General features: G+C 39.6%; 1 protein-coding gene across 6 annotated transcripts; it reads right to left on the bottom strand.

Annotated features, from left to right (window-relative positions):
* Window positions 1-651: 651 nt before the first annotated feature.
* Window positions 652-22,139, bottom strand: dtx3 (deltex E3 ubiquitin ligase 3). Of its 6 annotated transcripts, XM_086068338.1 has the most exons (6): window positions 22,007-22,067; window positions 10,847-11,006; window positions 9,323-9,496; window positions 8,294-9,090; window positions 7,121-7,338; window positions 652-4,360 (listed from the first exon to the last, which is right to left on the bottom strand). In XM_086068338.1, the coding sequence occupies exons 3-6, from the start codon at window positions 9,333-9,335 to the stop codon at window positions 4,285-4,287; spliced, it is 1,104 nt and encodes a 367-aa protein (XP_085924464.1). In that variant the 5' UTR covers window positions 9,336-9,496; window positions 10,847-11,006; window positions 22,007-22,067; the 3' UTR covers window positions 652-4,284. The 6 variants fall into 6 exon arrangements, with proteins under 6 accessions (XP_085924464.1, XP_085924463.1, XP_085924465.1 ...); XM_086068337.1 differs by lacking the exon at window positions 10,847-11,006 and having other exon boundaries at window positions 22,007-22,139; XM_086068339.1 differs by lacking the exon at window positions 22,007-22,067 and having other exon boundaries at window positions 10,847-11,008.
* Window positions 22,140-23,396: the final 1,257 nt, after the last annotated feature.

Consider the following 23,396-nt stretch of genomic DNA (forward strand, 5'->3'; position numbering starts at 1 on the left):
AGAAGTTTTTTTGCCCCAAATTGCAGTATTTAATGGACTACAATGTCAAAAATAATGACCAGGTCATGTAGACAGCATTAGTAGACAGCCGTTTATACAATTTATAAGCAAAAAAAAGTTGATTTGGTCTTGCTTTGCTCTTAAAGCACTCGCTTAAAGGGGGATATCGTCATTGACGGGAATTGACGATTGACAGAAGTGCCCACCTCTGTCTGGATTCACAGGTGGAATGGAGCTGCATCTGCAATGATGTGGACTCTGTTGTGATGACAACGGAGCTAAGCCAAAAGACAAAACTCTCAATGTTTTGTCAAATCTACGTTCCCGTCCTCATCCGTAAAGAACTCAAGTCAAGATGCTGATAATTCCCATTGTCAGATGAGGTGGCTTGGATATTTGGAAGACCATAAAAAACAGCTCATTACCAAATAGTGCATGCTACCAGTTTCATTTTCACCCCTTATTGTAGGTAATGTATGTCAATAGTTAGCATTATAATGAGATACATGAACTCTTAAGATGACTCATGTTTAGTAATTTGTAATTTATTGCTGTTAAGTGTCTGACTCAGATCAATTTTGCACATTGTTTGTTTGACCGCATGCCGTCATTCCACATTGGCTATATTGGGGCAGACATAAAACAGCAAACTCATTGCCAAACAAAACTTTTTATTCAAGTATTAAAATGTAAAGCACATTATTTTGAATATCAACAGAGTACCAATTAACAGAAAAGCAAAATTGCAACCTTATCTGTCTGTAGCATGTATTTTATCATCTCCCTTTACCACTTTATTCTCATTCATGTATGATGCATAGAAATGTTTGTACAGTAGCTTTCACAAAACTACAATCCTGTGTCCAAAAAGATCTGTTGGTCCCTTACTTAAACAAAAATGTTCTGAGGTGAAATACATGTAATGACAAAAAGCATCACTAAGCCAAGCAGGTGACGACACTTGAGTGTGATTCACACATATCAACAACTGGGCCAAATTTGCCTGCCAATAGTCAGCAAAGGCCTGGTTTTTTTTTTAGGTCTACAATGGGTCCTCCTAGTGACTATCACCTGGTGTAGGGGGTGTTACCTGCATGGAAAACACTTGAGCTGACAACATTAAATGTAAATCCTGTTTGTTATTTGTGATTGCAAATCCTAACAAGTGTGGTGAATATAACCTGCCCCGCAAGACATTTGCTACCGTAAAAATTAGAACAGTTTAACTGCCACACCAGATAAGCTAACGGTTACTTTAGCGCCTTCTACAGTATCTCACAAAAGTCAGTACCCCGCTCACATTTCTGCAGATATTTAATTGCATCTTTTCATGGGCTAACACTGAAGAAATGATAGTTTGACACAACGAAAAGTAGTCCGTTTACAGCTTATGACTACTTTTTGTGTTCCCTCAACTCAAAATACAGCCATTAATAGCTAAACCCCTGGCAACAAAATTTGTACACCCATGTGAAAATATACAAATTGAGCACAGCTCTCCCTTTTCCCTCTTCGGTGTCAGTGTTAGCCTCAGGCATGAATAGGTAGCAGGTGTGTTACATTTGGTATTACAGCTCTCACACCCTCTCGTAACGGTCAGTAACGGTCATTTAGAGTTCAACATGGCACCTCATGAAAAATGACTTTTTGAAGATCTTAGAAATTATCTAATTGATCAGCTCATCAGCAAGCTCTGCAGGAGCCTGATAACGATCCTGATCATTTGAATCGGGTGTGAAACATGTAAACAAGGAGTGGTAAACTGTGAAGCTTTGGTGAACTCTTTGCTCAAAGGAGTAAAATAAATGCTGGAAATAATGGCGGCCACACAAAATATTGACACTTTGGACATATTCATTTTGGGGAGTACTCACATTTGTTGCCAGGGGTAAGCTATTAATGGTTTAGAGTTGTTTTGAGGCATGTTATATAATCTGTAAAACAACTAAAGCACAGGTTTAAAAAAAATCTGAATGAGTGTATTTTGATGTTTGCATGTGTTTATATAGCCTTTCAAAGCCTGCAAATTGCCAATCTTTGGGTTTTTAAAGGTTTATTGATTGAATGTAGCCATTGTGTCGGTGTCATTTCTTCAGTGTTGTATAATGGAATTATACAATGAAATATTAGCAAAAATGTGAGGGCTGTACTCCCTTTTGTGAGATACGGTATTGCTTTTTTGTATTTTCCTGCAATCACAGTACCCTGTAGTGCCACACTTCTTCTCACAGGTCAGTTGACAGACATCAGTGTTTTTTCCCCTTGTTGTAGGTCTCATTGTGTTTACATGGGTAAAGATGTTACAAATCGGTAAGTGCGTAACCTGCTTTTAGCGAAGCGGTTTGAAATATATGGAAATACAACCACAACATACTTCGTTTCCATTCATGAGGAATGTCACTCAAATTTTTTATCAAAGTGATAATCAGAAAAGGCACAACAAAATCCACATCATAACAATTCTAATCATATTTGCTCCTAAATGTTCTTATAATTTCCCCCAACTGCATATCATAGATCCTCGAACAGGATAAACATTTACAATGCTAGTCTCATTTTAAACGAGCTTCAGCAGGCAAATCTCCCAGTTTGACAGAGGCATAGATTAGATTTTCTTTAAAGAGCTTTTGTGCCTTTGATTTGGTTTAGTGGCTTGTATGCCCTTCATAGTTGACATCGTCATAAATCTGGTAACTACTAATTAGATGAGCACAGTACTAAGGTTTTATGGCCTCAATGACTGCAAGACATCTTATGGGTGACCGATGGCTAAAAATCCTTAGCATTGAGTTCAAACGCTCCCCATTTTAGTTCAAGACGGACACGGGGAAAACAAATCGCAAAGTCCTCTTAATGGGACGTCAACCCCCAAAAACTACAACAATGTTTGTTTGTTTTTACAGCTCCTCTAGTCTAAACACGGCATTCTGGTTAATATTATGTTTGTTGAATATGAGTTAAGCAGCAAAATCCACCTGTCTATATCCATCTTGGGGGCGGCCTTTTTGCCACTTTCTGTTGACTGAAAATGACATCACAGTTGCTCAGGTAACAACCAATCACAGCTCACCTCTTTTATGAAGCTGAGCCATGATTGGTTGTTACTAGTGATTGACCGATGTTTTCTTTCAGGGCCGATACCGATTATTAGTAGGCAAGGAGGCAGATAACCGATATTTGGAGCTGATATTCTTTTGCAGTAAAACAAAAATTATTAGCATCAAAAGAAAAAGCATGTTTGTTAAAACAACTTTTCAAACATACAGAATATATTTTTTAATTTGAACAAAAAAGTAAATACTTTTCTATAGTAAAAGTTTTCCAAAATGTTAGCATAATTGAAATATTGAACTTTCACTTGTTTTTGTTTAAATTTTAACAAAAGCAGAAAGTTCAGGGAATTTCCAGCCTCTCTTGTAAAGTACGTACAAGGTTTCAAAAGATGTTTGCAAGCAGTGAAAAATTGTCTGAACATGTTCAAAATTTCTTTGTGACAAGAAAACTTGACAAGTAAAAACTGTCTGTGAACATCTTTGCAACCTTTTTTACGAACCCTGATGAAAACCCAAATTTCACTGAGTTCGCAAACATTCGCCAATCAGAGAGGATGATGCCAATATTCCTCAAAATGCCAAATATCTGTGCCAATAATTGGTCTATCCCTAGTTGTTATCCAATGCAACATCATTTTCAGTTGATAGCAAGCGGCATAATGGCCGCCCTCTGAGATGGATAAAAATGGGTGGCTTTTGCTGCTTGAACTCATATTCCACCAACACAGTATTGATCACATTGACGCGTTTAGACTAGTGCAACCCCTTCCAACATATTGTAAAGAAGAACATTTTTGGCTTGACTTCCCCTTCAACTCATGATATCAAGCGACTACAGACAGCTGCTGCAAAAACAAACACAAAAAAAGTAACAGGAATAAAATGGGTGCAAAAAAAGTGCCTGCAAGTGCTTTCGATTGCAAAAGTCTTTAGCGATGCTATTCTATCATCTGGGAAAGAATAAACTTAATTTGAGACATACACAAGAAACTAAGATTAAAAAAAAATCACCAAAAAAAGTGTCTTGGTGACTGACTGATTCTTAAAGAAAATATGAAGCATGATCTGCACTCACTTGCGCCTTCCACACGTAATAGCACTGAGCCGAAGTCAACTCAAGTGGGAGCACACTAACATGGACTTTGCTGCAGCAGCACCTGTCTGCTGAGGGTCCCAAAACCATCTTACCATAACATAGTCAAGTCCTGCAAACTCCTGTAGGTCTTTCACTTCAATCCGCAGTGATACCTTTCTCTCGCAGCTCCTCTGTCACGCGCACCAGGTAAGTGGGATCTGGATAGCCAAAACTGGGAGAGGGAAAAAAAATATCACGTTACAAGTTATAACCATCCATCTAACAATTTTCTAACGTCCAAAAATACCTTCAGGCACAGAAAATGCAGCCTTATTAAAAAAAATTGATTATCGATAATCTCTACCCTTAATAGTTGTTGATGGTCTAAGACAGTGGTGTCCAAACTACGGCTCGGGGCCATTTGCGGCCCACCATACATATTTTGGCGGCCCGTGGCATATACTATGCCACGGGCATGGTGTCGCGGGAAGTGTTAATCTTCATAACGCATGGAAGGGGAGTGCAGTTTACTTTTCAACTAACGTGGGTTAATCTAATCTTAAAGGTGGCGCGTTGCTGCGTTGGTAGATATCAACAGGCATGAAAATCACACTTTTCGGCGAAATATGCCATTTAGAAACCAAAATACGTGACCGACGACGTGAATCATGAAGACCTGTGTGTGTGTGTCGGTGGGGAGTGCTAGGTGGCTACGTGCTACGTATGTCGACGCTAACAGCTGGGAGCCACTACACCGTCAAACATAAGTCAAGTGTCACCCTCCAACCACCACCTTTTACTATTTCAAAACCACATTATAAAAGCGGCTAAACTTGCCACAGGGATAGACGTGTGTTTTGTTTGTGTGGGCGTGTGTGTTGCACTTGACGTCACGCATCGTTTTCATAACTAAAGGTGTGTGCATGCACGCGCATCTGTGCGTGTAAAGCTGCAAATATTGCATACATGAGCTAATTTGTCCCCCCATTTCACAAGTTATACCAACAAAAACTTATTTTTCTATCTATCTTTAACTTAATATTTATATATCTTATTTATATATCTTATGAATATATCTATTTATAAATATATACTGTATGTACAGTATAAAATATGCATTTCAATTGGTGTCAATTACCCAGGGATTTTCCCTATTTGCATTCCCTATCCTATGCAAATAGCAGGGGTCCACTGTATTGTAGTGAATTTATTTTATTATGTCATTATCATATTTAGAATTGGATTAATTCAAAAGTCATAAATATTACTCAAGTTGCATTACTTTTCTCTTATGGTAGGTTGGATTAAATGATCATTCCATTTTTTAACAGGCAACTAGAAACTCAGAATACATTTTAAAAGTAACCCAACTCATAGCATAATATGGCCATGTATAGATAGATTATTATTCATTGATACTGTCTTTTAATTTTGTTTGACTTTGTTTTATCAAAATGCATCAAATTGATGCATTTCAATATTAAATACTGCACATTTTCTTTCAAGGGAACATGCACCTGTACCATTTAAAGCGGTTGTATACTTCTCACCTTTTTTATCCTTGACCCATTTTCATGCCTGGAATGCACAAGATTTGACTACTTTGTTTGTTTATTTGTTTTAATCACAGCGCCAGGTGGCCCCCCTTGTTCTTGACACCCAGTTTTCTTTAATGCATCCATTGCATTGTTTTCTGCCTTTATATTTTGTGTGAAAATCTCCCTGTTGGACAAGATATACTCGTCATGTACAATATTATTTAAAAAATAGTTATTTTGGTGGCTATTTTTCTTACCCGGAAGTCAAACGCTCGGTTCAGTAATACCCCGCCTCTCCCCGTGGCTGCCGCGCCCCTCTCATGACGTCGTCCGAGCCGGCTGCTTCACGCAACGCCCACGAAACATACAGATTTTAAAATGGACTCTAAATTTCACGGGCTGCTAAATCTCTGCGTTTGGTTACGCAAGCCATCAATTCTTAAATATACATTTGAAACAAAACGGGCCTTTCCGCAAGAAATCGTGCAAGAGGAGGGGAGCAGGAGGGTTAGAGGAAAAAAGAAGAAAAAAAGCAGCGGGTCGCGAGCGCACTATCCACTAGATCATCCATTCATTAAAAATAATCAGCGCAAATGTTTTACTTGTAGTTTACACCCTTGTCAGCCAACGGATTTTAAGACAGCTAATTGTCATTTCATTGCACTTTGGCATTGCAAATGTGAAGAATAATTGATTGCTTTGAATTTATTTGGACAGAATGTTTATTGATAAAGGCTACTTTTGTCATTATCCCATGGAGGGAGGTCTTAGAGAAAGTGGGCGTGCGTTTAGTCTGCAGTGGCGGTGCAGCTGCGCGCAATGACGTCAAACCGTGCCAACCGTGCTCGTTTTCTCAAGTTGGGAGGGGCTGGTGCTTGGAGAGCAGAATAACCTAGAATTTCTCATACAGAAGCGAATAGAGGAAAACACAACTTTGGTCATGTTTTTGGTGAAGAATTAGCATTTTAGCATGGCTAAAAGCTCCAAAAAGTTGATTTTTCATGTTGCAGTCCCTTTAAGAGTGGATTTGTGCTGAGAATTGCGTCCAAAAAGAGTTGGAGCCAACAATCTTAAATATTAAACAAGTTCAATATTTATGACCAATTATAAGCCAAGAAGTGTCAAAAGCAGCAGTAAATAAAACTAAAGGTAGTTTTTTTTTGTATTGAAGTGGATTCCTCAGGTAGCAAGACATATTTTCCAAAGCAAGACTTATTTAAGACTTCGCCATTCTACAACACTCCCACCTGCAGTCCACTTGGAAACACACTGCAACTATCGGCACATACCCAAAACAGTGTTTCCCACACCATGTTAATACTTGGGCGGGCCACCCAAGTAAACTGGCCACGCCCAAGAAGTTTTCAAGAAAGTGTTATAATTGTATTATTATTATTATTTTTTTTTTTTTTTTTTTTTTAAGTGTCGCGACTGGCATACTGCATTTCACTTACAAGCGGGGCCCACCCCATATTGAGGTCTTGTGGTGAATGTCATTCCAGGTGATGACATTTTGCAAGCCTGTCGTCATAGAGGTACCGATCGTAAAGGTAAGGCGCTGCTCGAATGCCCGGCGCAGCAGGCCTAGCACACGGTTCCCATCGGGGCTGTCGGGGAGGTAGGCCAAACGGTCTGTTCCTGGGTACGGCACACCCGGGTTGGGATGCTCTGGCTGTTGGCATCAAGAATTCACAACATACTCTGTCAGTCAGGTTTGGGCTGTGTGACCAAGACTCACGAACTACAATAGCAGATTATGCTACAAGCCCGTGATTAATGGTGACGACTACGACAATCACAAATATTTTCATTTACATTGAAATCACTGATAATAATGAAGTAATATATGAGTATTTACTGAAATACCAAACTCAACTTTAAATATAATTTTAAAAACAGCTAAAATATATAGTCAATGCTAATTTCCTGTTAGCATTTGAATGGAATCTTCCCTTTACTTCTAGCATTAGCGCTAGGCTAGCGATGTTTTAAAAACAAAGCATGATTTATATTTGAATATACAGTGAATGTAATTCTTATTGTCGTGTTTAGTTTTACAGTTAACTTCAACTGGGGTGCCATTAAACAGCTTAAAGGACGCTTAGGGACAACAGAATAACCAGCATGTGTGTGAATATTTAATTTACTCCCAAAGTCGATACTAACTTCCTATAAGCATTTTAATGGGATCTTCCCTTCACTTTGAGCATTAGTGCTAGGCTAGCAATCTTTTAAAAATGAAACATGTTTTGTATTTAAGTATACAGTGGATGCAATTATTTTTCTTTCCCAATTGTTGCGTGTTTAGTTTTACAGTTGATTCCAACTGGGGTGTCATTAAACAGCTTAAAGGATGCTTGGGGACAACAGAATAACCAGCATAAGATGCGCTACACACTTGCTCTTGCTAATGCTATGCAAGCAAAATGGTGCATTCGGGTTATTTTCACAGTGTTGGAAAACGGTTTTCTTCAATAACGTTTTAAGGGGAAAATAATCCGCCATTTGGCCCAATTGGCCAACAGTTTTGGCCGATGTTTGAAGGGCAATAATTGGTCGGCCCCAACTGTAATTCCCACCCTGAAGGCACACCACCAATATTTCCATACCAAAGTTGATGTACTCACTGCCTGGAAGCCAGGAGGGAAGCTGTAGATGATGCAGATACACCCGTAGCCCTCATGACCCTGGAGCTGCAGGGCAGGATCCCGCTCGACAATCATGGTGCCATTGGCAGGCTGGTTACCGATCAGCTGGCCGTAAACGAGTCGACACACAGGACAGGCCCTCTTCACCTTGAACGCTTGATCCAGGCAGCATCGGCAGAAGGAGTGGCCGCACTTCTCCAGGGTGGTCTTGTCTACAATGTCCCCCATGCAGATGGAGCAAGAACTGTTGTCGTTGGCCTCGCCGTGGGAAGTCGCTCCACAGTCTTTCCGGTGGGCTGCCTCGTGGAGCACGGAGAAGGCCTCTTCGTCCACAGCCTTACGCAACTTCTGCTGCTGCTGCCTCTGAGAGCGGCGAACCTGGGGCTGGGTCGGCAGTTGGAGAAGGTTCCCCTCACCGTTTGGCTCCAGGACCCCAACGCAGGGAAGCAGGGCCCTCTTCCTCTTGGGGCCGCCCTCCTGCTTGCTCATCTCCTTGCGGGCACAGCGGCACAGATCGATGAAGGCTTTGCGTGTCTCACTGGAAACGGTAAGGTCTGCCACTCCGGCGAGCCGGGAGCCTGGCACCGGCTGCAACCTCACTGCGCAGCAGCCCCCCCTCTCACCACGCCGGACGATGCCAGCATTCATGCCCTGCTTGTGCTGGAAGTCGAGAAGCCAGGGCCTGCCAGCGGAGGCCAGGTAGTCCCACACAGCCTGTGACACCAGCACCTCATCGCTCCCCTGGCCAGCACGCACGCTCATCTCATCAGATGAAACTGCAGACAAACACATGTCACAAGTGTCTCCACAAGTACAGGTTGTCCAGCGGACGTTGCATTTAAAACAGTGCTGTCACTTTTGCGGGGTTATGCGTGGCGCCACATTAGAAACAAGCACGCAACACTTGAGCTGCGATCAGCTGATCACTGAGTGTAAACAATACATGGCGTCACAACGCACGCACGCACACACATAAACACGAATACAAAACACACACACAGTTGTTACCTTGTGAGCCCATAAATCCCCTCAATGGCAATGGAGGCTTCCAGCGGGCGAGAAAAGGCGAGCAAGACGCGATGACTGTGCGGAGGAGCCAATGTTATCGCAGCTGCTCGATGGTCCGCCATTCTCCGACGGGAGATTTAGCGATTTCGCAACATCGGTTCAGCCGTCAATTTCCTGGTGATATTCAACAAACCTTTTTAATTATTATTATCGCTACCTTATCTTGTGCTCGCCTAGCCGAGCTCCGCCGTCATTTGTTTGTTTTGAAACTAAAGCTAGCAGCGAGCCTTGCTAGCAGTTTTGTGGCCGGTGTAGCTAACACGAGGAGGAAGAAGAAGAAGAGGAAGAGACAGCCCAGTGCGGTGGTGCGTCTTTAGAAGCAAGTTGTCGTCTCTTGTTGTCACGACTTTGCGTCCTAAATCGAGCACTTGTGCAACCTGGCAAATGTTTCTCAAAGATGGAGATCGTCACTTCTCCTGTTGGTCATGTCCTTGGACTTTTTTTCCCGGCCGCCCGACGACGTGACACCTCACCCAAGCCACATAGATTTTTATAAATCTATTTTTCCATGGTTTAACAAAAAGAAAAGGAAAAAAGGCTCTGCCACCTATGTGGGAAGCACAGGCCGTGGACCAAGCCCAGAATATAAATAAAACCTATCCCGGAAGTTGGATTACTGTTGACGTGATTGGCTGTAGGGACGGTCTGCTTTTTCGTGACGACACTTGAACGTCAAACAACGACACACTTTAGTTAAAGGATTGTGCAATTGCGGATAAAGGCATCTTTTTTTTTGCGTGATGGTTCTTTAGTGTCATTTATTGAATTTTAGCCTAGGAGCCCTTGTCAGACTATCAAAATGGTTCTTTAGTGTCATTTATTGAATTTTAGCCTAGGAGCCCTTGTCAGACTATCACAATTGATCAAATATGTGAAAGTTCGCATTGTATTTTTCCAGACTATATACACCATAACATAACACTCTCTGGATGACTTCCAAAAGTGCTAAATTTGACTTATTTTGACGTTGAAGTCACAGAACAATGACTATGCATCATAGTTTGAAACATGTTAGTGTGCTGTGGCTTCTTTCGAGCTGTCACAATTTCATTTGCAAAGTGGGGAACAGTGCCTTTGCCATCTTAAAATTATTTAATTTCAGATGGCAAGATTTGTGCCAAGATGCAGAATGCAATGCAAAATTGTTTGCTGCCTGATCATCCCCAAAATAAAGTTTGTTTGGAAGAGCATCAATGGTGCGAAATTGCTCTACGTTAGATAGAAATTAACTATATACTGTTTTATCACCAGCACTTGTCCCAAGGCCTCTCAATGAAAATCTCAAGGGTTTAGCAGTGTCTTTCTGGCAAATAATACCGCAATCCCAGTTTAGTTACATGTTGATGAGTAACAAACTGTCACACAGAGTATAATGAAACAAAATTAATATAATGCCATAAATTTAGCTTTCACCCTATTTAGCAATACAGCTCATTGTTCATGATTTACTATTTTCTTACTCACTTGAATTAGTCTTCATAACCAAGACTAGTGCAAGAGCAAGGCTCTACTGCATTGCCATTATTCTGAGTTCTGGCTTTCTGGCTGTCTTGAGTTCAGTGTGTGCTTTGGCTGTGACAGACTGTCTCTGTCTCTCTGTCTCTCTGTCGCTCTGTCTCTCTCTCTCTCTCTCTCACACACACACACACACACACACACACACACCCCCCCCCCCACACACACACACACACACACACACACACCAAATTAACCACGATTATACAGTCAATTTAGCTTTCACTGTTTTTAACTATATACAGTCTATTATTTATTTATGTATTTATTTATTTATTATTATTATTGGTTGTAACTCTGTGAATGGATTTACTGATCATAATGAGTTCTGCTTTCCTGGCTGAGTTCAGTTTAAATTTTGAGGCCACACAAGTCATTGAACAAATTAGCCAATATAATGGAATTGTGGCACATATACAGTATGTACAGTTCATTGAATCAGAACTACATTTAATTACTTTTAATTGTGAGTGTCTAAGGCGGCACGGTGGATGACTGGTAGGTACGTCCGCCTCCCAGTGCAGAGGACCTGAGATAGAGTCCGGGCTTCGGCCTTCCTGGGTGGAGTTTGCATGTTCTCCCTGTGTCTGTGTGGGTTTTCTCCAGGTACTCCAAAGACGTGCATGGCAGGTAAATTGAACACTCCAAAATTGTCCATAGGTGGGATTGTGAGTGTGGATGGGTGTTCGTCTCTGTGTACCCTGCAATTGGCAGGCAAATAACCCCCCCGCGACCACTGTGAGGACAGGCGGTTAAGAAAATGGATGGATGGATGTGACCAATAACAATAACAAGCTGTATTCTAGACTACATTAGCTAACATCTAGCTATCTTAACCCATTCACTGGCATAAATTCATTAAAAAAATAAGATTATAAAAAATTAGGGGCAAGAAGCGATTACATTTTTCTTCACCAGTTAACTCACGATTAATCACAAATTTTATATCGGTTCTAAATGTACAATAAAAAAAATCTATGTTTTCATAGTCTTGTTAACAAAAGTGGGGAAAAAATGTTAAACTAATAGAAATAGTTCAAATGATATTTTTTTTACGTTTATAGCCGTCAATGGCAGTGAATTAATTTAAAAAAAGAAGAAGATTACAAATTCAGGGCGTCATGCGATTAAAAACTTTAATCGTAATTAATCGCATGACTTCACTAGTTAACTCGTGATTAATCACAAATTTCATATCTGTTCTAAATGTACAATAAACAAATTCTAGGTTTTTATACTCGTCAACAAAAGTGACTTTTTTTTAAACGAATAGAAATAGTTAAAATAAAATAACATTTATAGGAGTCAATGGCAGTGAATGAGTTAACATGGACATAATTCCAAAAACACAGACCTCTGTGCTAGCATTACCTGTCTCCCTGGCTGGTTCTCAGAAATTTTCAGAGTCAACCAATCTTCAAACTATTTTAAAAGTGCCACCTCTGGAGTCTCAGCAGGGGGGGGCTCTCGCCTGTCATATCCGACATAGGGGCGCTATAGGGCGGCCTCCCTGACCACATTTGCCCCCTCCCCGGTTGGTTCTCAGAAATTTTCAGAGTCAACCAATCTTCAAAATATTTTAAAAGTGCCACCTCTGGAGCCTCAGCAGGGGGGGCTCTCGCCTGTCATATCCGACATAGGGGCGCTATAGGGCGGCCTCCCTGACCACATTTGCCCCCTCCCCGGCTGGTTCTCAGAAATTTTCAGAGTCAACCAATCTTCAAAATATTTTCAAAGTGCCACCTCTGGAGCCTCAGTAATATATTGATTGGCCTAGCGAATTAATTTTGCTGCCCCTGCTCTGTGTAGCAACATACATGTAATTGGTGGTAATTAGTATTTTGTTGTCTAAATTTTGTAATCTTGTACTCCTGGATGCAGCTGTGTGAGGATCATCTGAATTCAGATTTCGATCATGCTGCTTTAGAGTTATGCTTATTTTATGAGAGCGATTTAATGCTTAAATCAAACAAAAACGGGGAGAGAGCTCTTTAAATAAACATAACACTTATTTTCCCCCTATATGGTTGGATGGTTCCACCTAGATTGTGCAGTACTTTATGGAGGGTACCAGATGTCTTAATACTCCATTTTACACATAATTTTGGAGGTTTAATAATCAGTGGACACATTCAAAAATATTCACCTTCTTAAGTGTACAAAAAACAATGTATATCCATGTTAATCTTCTGACTCAACAATTTTATATATATATATATATATACACAATCCACTGAAATGTGCGTTAATCCTCTGGACTATATGTGACGTGAATGCGTACTGCCTTTAACGCTATCACACACGTAGCTCCTGTTTTTCACCCTTCCAACTTTCTCGACCCCTGCTTACACAATTCTACAGATTCAACCCATTCCAACTTTAACATATGCCAATTCAGAACAGGCATGCTATTTTCTCATTTCCCAAGTTCCACCCCTTCTGTACTGTGATGGTGTCAGAGGTCTGTTAAGAGCACACAGCACAGAAAACAGCATTATCAAGACTGAAGAACACACCAGGCTGGTCCGGACAAATTTGTGGACGGATTTAAAGCAGGAGAAGGAAATAAAAAGATTTCAAAAGCTTTGAACATCACAGAGTACTGTTCAATCAATCATCCGTAAGTGGAAGTTGTAACAAACAATCACAAATCTGGTCTGTATGTAAGGGTGGCAAGAAGAAAGCCATTTCTCTAGCCACAAGAAGTCACATATGCAGTTTGAATACTTACACCCTAGTCAGTTTTTTTTAGTTGTAAAACAAGTTTGAAATAAGATTAAGCACTTTGTTTCACGTTATGATTGTGTGCTACTTCACATAAAATTTCAATGAAATATATTTATTCAATAACCAATTGTCAATATGAGGGCATAGCTACTCATTTGGGGGCCATTGCCAACCCAGTCACATCCATGTATTGCACTGACAAGAGTATTTTCATTTCAGGTCTTGCTTCATACAGTTTTTCAAACCTTATTTACAAGTGACCAGTGTTTGTTCTGGTTTAATGAGTTAAAGGTATAAAAGATAAGTTGCTTCACCCCTTTGTCACTCGCATACATGCGCGCACGTAATGTGCACATTGGTCATTTTGATACCATGACTATGATACCCCTTACCAAAAAGAAGTTTATTTAAGTATGCTTGAAGTATACTCAAAATTATGAGAGTTTACTTCCAGTTTTCTTTTCTTGTACTTATTGGAAGTATACTGCAGCAAGTAAATGTTAAATTTACTTGTAAGTATACTAAAACATATATTAAAAGTTTACATACTGTAGTTAATGTAGTATATACTTAGAAGGCACTCGCTAATGCTGCATTCGAGAATGGTCGGGAGTCGTACTTTTCCGAGTTCAAACCAGGAAGTGTGTACGGGAACGCCCCCTTGAACTCGGAAATTCTACTTGCGAAGTCGGGGAAAAAAAGTACCCCGACTTCACGACAGACTATAATGTGACGTCACTCTACAATTGGAAACACAGACTGTAAATGGTAAAACACAATTTGCTCAAGTATAAAACTAGATAGCTTTCTTCCTTCATAAATATTCAACATAACTCCATGTAACACAACCTACGTGACTGTATGCCGTTATTTCTCCTTGAACTGTATGAAATGCCTATGAAATAAGATGAAAAAAAACAATAAGTGAAGCAAAATAACGAGAAGGCAAGTTTGCTGAAGGTTAAAATGAGTTTTGAGTACCAAAATTAAACCAAAAATGTATCACTATCCGCCATTTTTGTTTTTTACTTTAGCCTCAAACGCTTTCAGGTCGGAACTGGGAAAAACCAATTCGGATATATCCGACTTCCGACCATTCTCGAATGCATCATAAGGAACCAAAATTATAGGCTACATTTATTTATAAAGCCCTAAAGATCACATGGCTGGATAACTTAAGAGTTTAAGGTTGCTACCTTTAGTACCAGTGTTTGCTGGTTCGATCCCTGTCAATTCATCACTGGGCTTTTTGCTGTAAACTAAACTGTGGACATAAGTGTACCACAAAGTATACTTTCAAGTATACTTAATAGTGTACCTAAATATACTATAAAGTATACTTGAAAGTATGCTTAAGTATACTTATTAATATACTTTATAATATACTTAAGTATACTTTTAAGTGTACTAAAATGTTCTGATTTAGTCCCAAGGAGTTTACTTAAAGTTTACTTTTAATACAAGAATAAGTACACTCGAAAAATAAACTTAGGTATACTTAAGTACTGTATACTCTATATTATGTACTTAAAGTATACTACTTTTGGGTAAGGGACATGACATCAACCACGAAAAAATAGTTGTATTTTTTTTATTCCTGGTAACAAGTTCAGCATAATATTAGTAATATGGTGTTTAAATAGTAAAACTGTGGGTGATATATGACGGGAATTAGTTAATATAGGACTAGCCTTCTTGCTCTCCCACAACACAAGTAATCAGCAGTCTAGATCAATTTGACAGCTCAAATGTTTCTTTGTCAATGTTATTTGAAATGATGAAGTCCTCAAGTGAATATGCGATCCAAAACAGCCATTGTCTATTCTCAAGTCACTTTTGAAACTGATCACTTTAAGACGATCACATATCCAATTGTAATGTAATGTTTGCATATAGTCAATCAACATTTCACAGATGTTCTACTGTGTATTAGCGTCTCCTATTGGTGAAGATCTGACACTGCAGTGAGTTGGTAACTGATCAGTTAAGTGCATGAATAAGAAGCCAGATTTAATTATTATTATTATTTTTTTTTTAAACGAGCCGTGGTGAGCACATCGTTGTCCGTCTCATCATTTATGTTTCGTACAAGCAATAAGTATCACACCAGTGATCTGTGCCACTTGCTTTTTGGCCAACAAAAACTTTAAACGGGATGAGCAATGGTGGTGCATTGAGCTATATTGTGACCAGTTATCCACTAAACTCTGCAAGAGGTCGTTCTGCCAAGTTGCTTACTACTTTGAAAGCGAGCGAGGACTCGAGTGCTGGTACGTGTCTCTCTCCCCAGAAAAAAATAATCTACATTTTTAGTAAAATGTACTCATAATCATGGATTACAGTTTTGGTTTTTTACGCAACGCCGGTAGCCTGCATGTATTCCATTACTCCCGAAGGCTGCATCCTACACACTGCAAACAAGCGCAACTGTGGCCCCATGTTCCTACAGGCTGTCAGACTTCCACCATGCACAATTCTGGCATTGCTTCCTAAAGTGTTCCATCTGTAGCTGCCTCAAGATAGGCATCTCCTGGTAACACATGTATGACAGTTCCGGCTTCTTCTTTGAGTGCTTTGGCCTGAGCAGAGGGTGAAAAAAGATTAACTCGCATTGTTCCTCTTCCCTCTGCTGTTCTGGAGACTAGCGATGCTGAAGTGATATGTGTTAGATCCTATACATATGTTTTTCTTAAAGGTTTATATGGTTTTTGCTCTACGGTAAGATTCATTATCATTTTGAAAAATTATGTAATCACTAAACATCTTTTCAATTAATGGAATTAGGAAAGTGTCCAAAATCCAAACATAAACTTGTCCATTTAGGGGCAGTCTCCGTTCATGCTTAAGTTAATTTATTACACACCTTTCACTTCCAACTTAAAGTGCGGCGATTCTCTGGTCTTGGCTTTTGACACTTCCACCATGCATAACATGCAAGTCCATGCAAAATCCAGGAGCGTAGCCAGACATTTTTCAGTGGGGTGGCACAACACCTCACTGAGGGGTGGCCATGGATGGTGTGCATGCATGTGTGTCTTAGCATACCATCCACAGTCACTGTTTCATGAAATACAATTCACACACATACAGAAAAATTCCTATCATACTCACAATCAAGCAGGAACAACTCATAAGTAAAAAGCTAAATTTTTCTTAGCCTAATTTATTAGATACGTAATGCCATTTTATTTGCCGTTGCTTTACTTTTTGTAACCTTGTCTGCAAGCTGAATTCTCACGCTATTTGTAAATTCACAAACTCCGGAGAATCCATCTTGTACCGAGCCAACTGATTTTGACCAATCTGAACCACTGGTGTTTTTCACCAATCACAAAACAACATTGTGTTTGTGGGCGGGATATGCAGCTGTGACAAAAACAAGCGCAGAGGCCGTGGGAAACAAACAAACTTAACATGACGACGCTGCCGTTATTTATCTGTTCTCCCAGAATTACAGTTTCCTTTTTGAAGAAGAACAGTAAGAGGAGCTTCATGCATTTTTAGCTGCTAAAAATGTTTGTGCTTTTTTTCCCCCTACGATGATGACATTCACAACTGTTGCCATGATTGGTCAAACGTTGGGTAGCCGTGCACAAGGAGCAGTCCCAGATTGGTATTGTGGAGAAGTTCCTTGAGTGAATCACAATTATCAATCTGGCTATTGCCAGGTTATTACTTTTGTGTACTAGTCATAAACGACTTCTATCCAATGTACTGATTCGCTAGATAGCAACCAATCAATGTGACCAATTATCTAACTTGAGAATAAACTTTTAGGTTTTAGTTAGTTTGTTGATTGAACATATAAACAAGTAGCAGAAAAAATAATTAAAAGAGAAACCTTATACAGATATCATTAGTCACGGTTTACATGTTCAAAGGAGAGTAGAAAAAAGTTGAAAAGAGAGTAGGAAGAAGTTGAAAACTTATTTAGTTTGTTGTGTCCCTTTATTAGAACACTAAGTGGCAGTGTTACTCTACACATTACATTGGGATATGCTAGAAGCTAAAATGGCGACTACTGAAGCAACCTTTTGCACGTGACGTCACCGCCCCCATGGGAACGCCCCCTCCGGGATGAGCGTAGCATCTCGTCCCAGAGACCGCCAGCGACAAGCGTTTAAATCAGCTCCGGTGTAAGGAGGAGAGCCGGTTAGACACCGGCATTGACTACATAATGATATAGGTCGTGCGCTGTGAATTTCTGCAAAGTTGGCGATTTGATTAACTTGGTAAAAACAGCAGGCAACAGAAGGTAAGGGGCTGTTTTTAAACTAGCGATCTCCAACTTAAGTAAATATCGCGCTCTATGAGTCCCGACTAAATGTGCAACTTCAACTGACAGGCGAACTTCTGTTGGCTCCATGGGCAATAATAACTTTTCATTTGTAAAATAACAGTCGCTAAGGCACTAAGTCGCTCCGGGTTACGTCTACTTCCATTTAACAATCATTTCCTTCCGCCGTCCGTCATAGGGGAGTCACGTGATCACGTGACGGGGGTGCAAATGGTCAATATGACTGGATAGCCGATAGGCCAAGACTTTTGAAGTCGTGAGGCCGCCATATTGCTCCTCCCAAGAAACGTTTCTCAGCATACGATCTTATACATTTACAGTATCGAAATTGGAGAACATTTCAAACAGAACTTAGTAGAAACAGCATGATTTATGATGTTTTAAATTTGTTAAACATAAACAAGAGGACTTCAGACATTTTATAACTTGCCTGAAATACATGTAAAAATTATATGCTTAATGATGTTTACAGGAGGACCCTTGTATATATTTTTTAATTAAAGAATTATAACTAATTCAACAAAAGATCCCTCTGCCAAATCTACATTATAATGTAACATTGTAATAAAAGAAAAAGGGGGGTTTTCAATGCAGCAAATACCGTCCATGTCATGTCGCCGTGGTCTTGGTTTTTTTTGTCTTGTCATTTCCGGTTTTATGTTGAAAGTCTAACTCTCCTCTCGTTTCAGGTCACTTGCCTTTCCTCATGTGGTGTCTGTGTCGGCCCCATTCCTTGATTGTGTCCACCTGTTCTCAATCAGCCTTGTCAGTCCACTTGTTAATTTAAAATAATATTTTTAAATTTGTTTTACTTGTTAAAAAATAGTGACCAAACCGTCACAAATCCCCCACACTAACTGCCTACGAGTCTAATCTGTATGTATACCGTATAGTTTACACCAGTGACGAGCGGTGACCTTTTATAGTGGGCATGCTGGAGAGAAACGTATGCGAGCGCTCGGGTATTTTTATTATTATTAATTTTAATATTAAATATTATTTAATTATTATTTTATACCACTGTGTAGGTATAAAATTAAAGCGGAAATATTCAGGATTGACGCAGGTTAATACACAATCACATGCCCACAAATTTGCCAATACGTTGGAATTTACAGTACAGTGGAACCTCGGAGTTCGAACGTTTTGGAACTCGTACAAATCGGACTTCGACCAAAAAATCGGGGTAAAAAATGCCTCGGAGTTTGACCTCATTCTCGGGAGTTTGAACATCCAAGCAAACCAAGCAAAGCCGACCGCACCTTGATTGGGTAGCCGAGTGAAGCTGAGCGATGCCGAATGCTCACGTTGCGGTAGTGGAGACGAAGTTCTGCTCATTTCCAGTCAGAGCGGGTGAATAATCCCGGAGATGCTCCGTACATTCGCGAGTGCATTTTGATTTTTCCACAACAATTTTCTTCGACATGGGGCCCAAAGAAAGACAACAGTGCCGGTGGTAGAAAAGAAAAACGTACAGTGCTACGAACCATAATGGATTTAGGAAGGAGATTATCGCGCCGTTGTAACTACTTCCGTAAATACTGGCACAAGGACCCCCCTTAGCGGACAAGGACCCCTTGGTAGTCTAACAATATGCCCTATGTAAAATACACTAACTCAGCACTGAACTAAAGCATGAATTCAATAACATAGCATTTTTCATCCACTGAGGCGATCATAACACAAAAGGTAAGGTATTTTTTTATTGTTTAAATACTGTACATGTTTTTTTACACAAATAGTCATTAAAATAGGAATTTTCTGTTTTTGGAGCTTGGGAACGGATTCATTGCATTTACATAATTTCCTATGGGAAAAAATGTTTCGGATGTTGTATAATTCGGACTTTATACACTTCACAGGACCGAATTGTGTTCAAACTCCGAGTTACCACTGTATTCGGAACTGGCTCGTGCCCACAAAGTGGGCTCAAACCGGAGAGAAAAAAATTACATAGCAGCAGAGGGAGCAACAAGCGATTTCAACCTACAATCAACAGTTTACTAACCTGTGGACAGCCAGCGAGCCATTTATGTTTCTCGTACGTCCTGGCTTGAAAGTGACGGACGAAATTCTTCCCTGTTTTCGCGATGACTACTTCAGGAGTAGGACGACCACTTGAAGTTATATTCTTCTTTTCTTCAAATGTTTTCCGGGAAAACGGCACTCATTGAGACTCGGCGATGAACTTAACTGAACCACTGACTGTTTAACGCATAACAAGTCAAGTAAACCAATTATGCGCATGCGCGTTGTCAGATAAGCTGCTTTACTGCCAGCTTTTTTGCCATTTAAAAGGTGCACACACAGAAACAACCTCTCGGGACTAACACAACTTAATTTCTCATTGTGCATGTGTGAAACAACCTGTTGGCTTTTCAGCTCTCCGCGAGGAAAACACGTCAAATTACACAGGAACGTGTAACGTGATTTTATTGAAGGGCTTGGGCATGCACTGCATTAATAGCTTATTATAACCGCTCACCACTGGTTTACACAGTAGTCTGCTCGCGAGATGGGAGGAGCAAGATGGCCGCCCTGCGACTTCAACGGCTTGCACGGGCGTGTATGGGCTATCAGCTATCCAGTCATATATTCAAATTAGTGAGCGTAGTTCATGACACTTTCCGCTGACGTCTGACGAACTACTGTTGTACTACTGATAGCGTGTTAAGTAAATAGCATTTTTTGCTCTTCACTCTGGCCTTGTTATTTGTGTCCCGGCACCACATAGTCCTAACCCTTATTCTTTGTATGTTTTGACTTATTTCATTATTGATACAATAATAGTTTATTAATATATTTAAATCAAAGACAAAGAAGTGTAAACCTGCACATGTACTGCATTTTGACATGTTTATTTGTCAGCAGCATGCACATGAAAGTCATATGCATACACCATAACACATTTATAAGTCATATTCTCATACTCACATACAATTTTCAATACACTCATACTAATACGTCTCAAAATTTCCCCAGCTCATGCCTGATTTAAGTAATTTTTTAAAACTTTGCTTTTGAACATTTTTTTTAAACTCAGCAAGTGACTCACATCTTTTAAAGTTGGTTCCAAAACACCTCCTACAGAAACACACCTTGCATTATATTTGTTCACAATTTTTTTTTGTAAACACTTGTACCCCTAATGTCATAAAGACTCTCTCTAATTTCAAACAGCTTCTGAGTACTGTGGCAGACTAGATTGTATATGCAATATTGGGGTAATTTGAATAGATCTTGGAGCTCAGACCAGTTTTGTTTTTCTAGATCCAACTTAAAGCCAGTAATGGAATATTGTGTTCTTAGTCTTGTTTCTGATGTGTAGGTTGCTCACTTTTTTTCCCTTAAATTAAAAGACAGGAAGATGATCACTTTATATCATTAATAATAAGTCCACACGTATGTTGCCCAGTGGTCCCAAGTCCACTTTTCAGATGAAAGTCAATTTTGCATTTCATTTAGATATCAAAGTCTCTTAAGAGTCTGATGAAGCTAGTCAAACTGCTTTAAGTCCAGTGTGGACTTTTCACAGTTATGGTAGGCCGATATCAAACCAACCATCTTGGGCTACAATAGCACCTGCACTGTAACAAAGGCTGATCGCCTCCATGCCTTGATGCTGTCATCAATGCCAAAGGGTTACCAAACAAATTACTGAGAATATGACTTGAATACACTTCTCAGAAGGCCAACACTTGTGTGTTTGAGATCCTTTTTTTGTCACAGGAAATATTCACATTTTGTGAAAACACTTGAAATTATTCGCTTTGTGTATGGTGAACTAGTGCAATATGAAAAATGCACTTTTTGAAACACATTTTGAAATAAAAGCACTTTTCATCGATACTCTAATTTTCTTACCAGCACCTGTATGTATGTGATTTACTTCTGACATAGTCCCCTTGAGTTTTTTTTATATTTTTTTACATGTCCCATAATCAAGTAATTTCCTGCGTCATGCATTCATGCCATTACTTTTAATAAGACTACCAGCAGTGAGCATGCTATTCACGCAATGCTATTAAATCCAAGGTAACATTTAACATGGCCAAAAGGTACTAGCTACTGAATATGACTCTCACCTTTTTGTATTCCTTGTGATGCAAACTTCCGCACTGCTAGATGTTTCCTTGTGCTTGAAGCACGCAAGGACCCTACCACCCCAATGCTACAGCAGATCACAGCCGGTGTGAGCAACACCAGGAGCAGTCTGATTGGATCTTATGGAAGTGCTATGATCTTTCAAGATACTGTGTATGGCATTGTTGCTTAATGCTTACCTTCTATATCATAGCAAAGCTTTCATGCTGTGCCCCACAGCAGCTGAGAGGATTAGATCGCCGCGCAAGAGCTACGATCGGGCCATGACCGCCTTTCTTTTATGACCTCAATAAGAGTATCCAAAGCACAAAATCTTAAAACCAAGTCTTTGGGCTGAGAAAAGTATCAGTTCACACTAATATGTGTTTAAGACAGAAAATTATTGAAATATTGTATATTACAGAACATTTTAACAAGTAATTATTAATAATATTTTATTTTATTTTATCACAAAGACGAATCAGTGTAATATGCCATTCTTTTAATCTACTGATATACGTTGTTTGCTGAGTTGCTGAAAGGTCCCATATTGTTGAAGCTTAGTAGTAGGCCTACAAGCTGCTTTAAAAGGAATCCCAACTGTAATGACAAGTTAGCTCTATATTATTTATTTGGTTGTTACTAACATAACTATGAGATGATTTTTTTCAAAAATAATCTTCAATTTAATAGATTTATAATTTTTTAATGATAGATGTTTGCAGATGACATTGTGATCTGTAGTGAGAGCCGGGAACAGGTGGAGGAGAAGCTAGAGGCGTGGAGGTTTGCCCTGGAAAGAAGGGGAATGAAGGTTAGTCGTAGCAAGACGGAGTATCTGTGTGTAAATGGGAGGGACCCAAGTAAAAGAATGAGGTTACAGGGAGAAGAGACCAAGAAGGTGGAGGAGTTTAAGTATTTAGGGTCAACAGTCCAGAGTAATGGAGAGTGTGGAAAAGAAGTGAAGAAGCGTGTACAGGCAGGCTGAAAAATGAATCTCATAGTTATGTTAGTAACAACCAAACAAATAATATAGAGCAAACTTTTCATTACAGTCGGGGTTCCTTTTAAAGTGGGGCATGTGGTGTCCATTTTTACTATAGTTAAAGGTATGAAATATGGCTTGTTTCCTATAAAGTTTGAAACCCCAAAAGTACTGGAACAACAAAGTCAATTCATTTTTTGTTGTTGTATGCTTAAGACAATTGGGTTTCAGAGAAAAAGATGAATATGAGACAAAAGTTCAGAATTTCAGGTTTTATTTCTTGATGTTTACATTTAGATAGGTTAAATAACTCAGACAGAACACCTGTTGTATGAAGCCACCCACTTTTCAAGTGAGCAAATTATTGGAACAGACATTATTAAATTACCTTAAAGTAAGTAACCATT

This window comes from Leptonotus elevatus, chromosome 2, assembly GCF_054856555.1.
Source record: "Leptonotus elevatus isolate MCC_2025b chromosome 2, RoL_Lele_1.0, whole genome shotgun sequence".
Classification (NCBI taxonomy): Eukaryota; Metazoa; Chordata; class Actinopteri; order Syngnathiformes; family Syngnathidae; genus Leptonotus; species Leptonotus elevatus.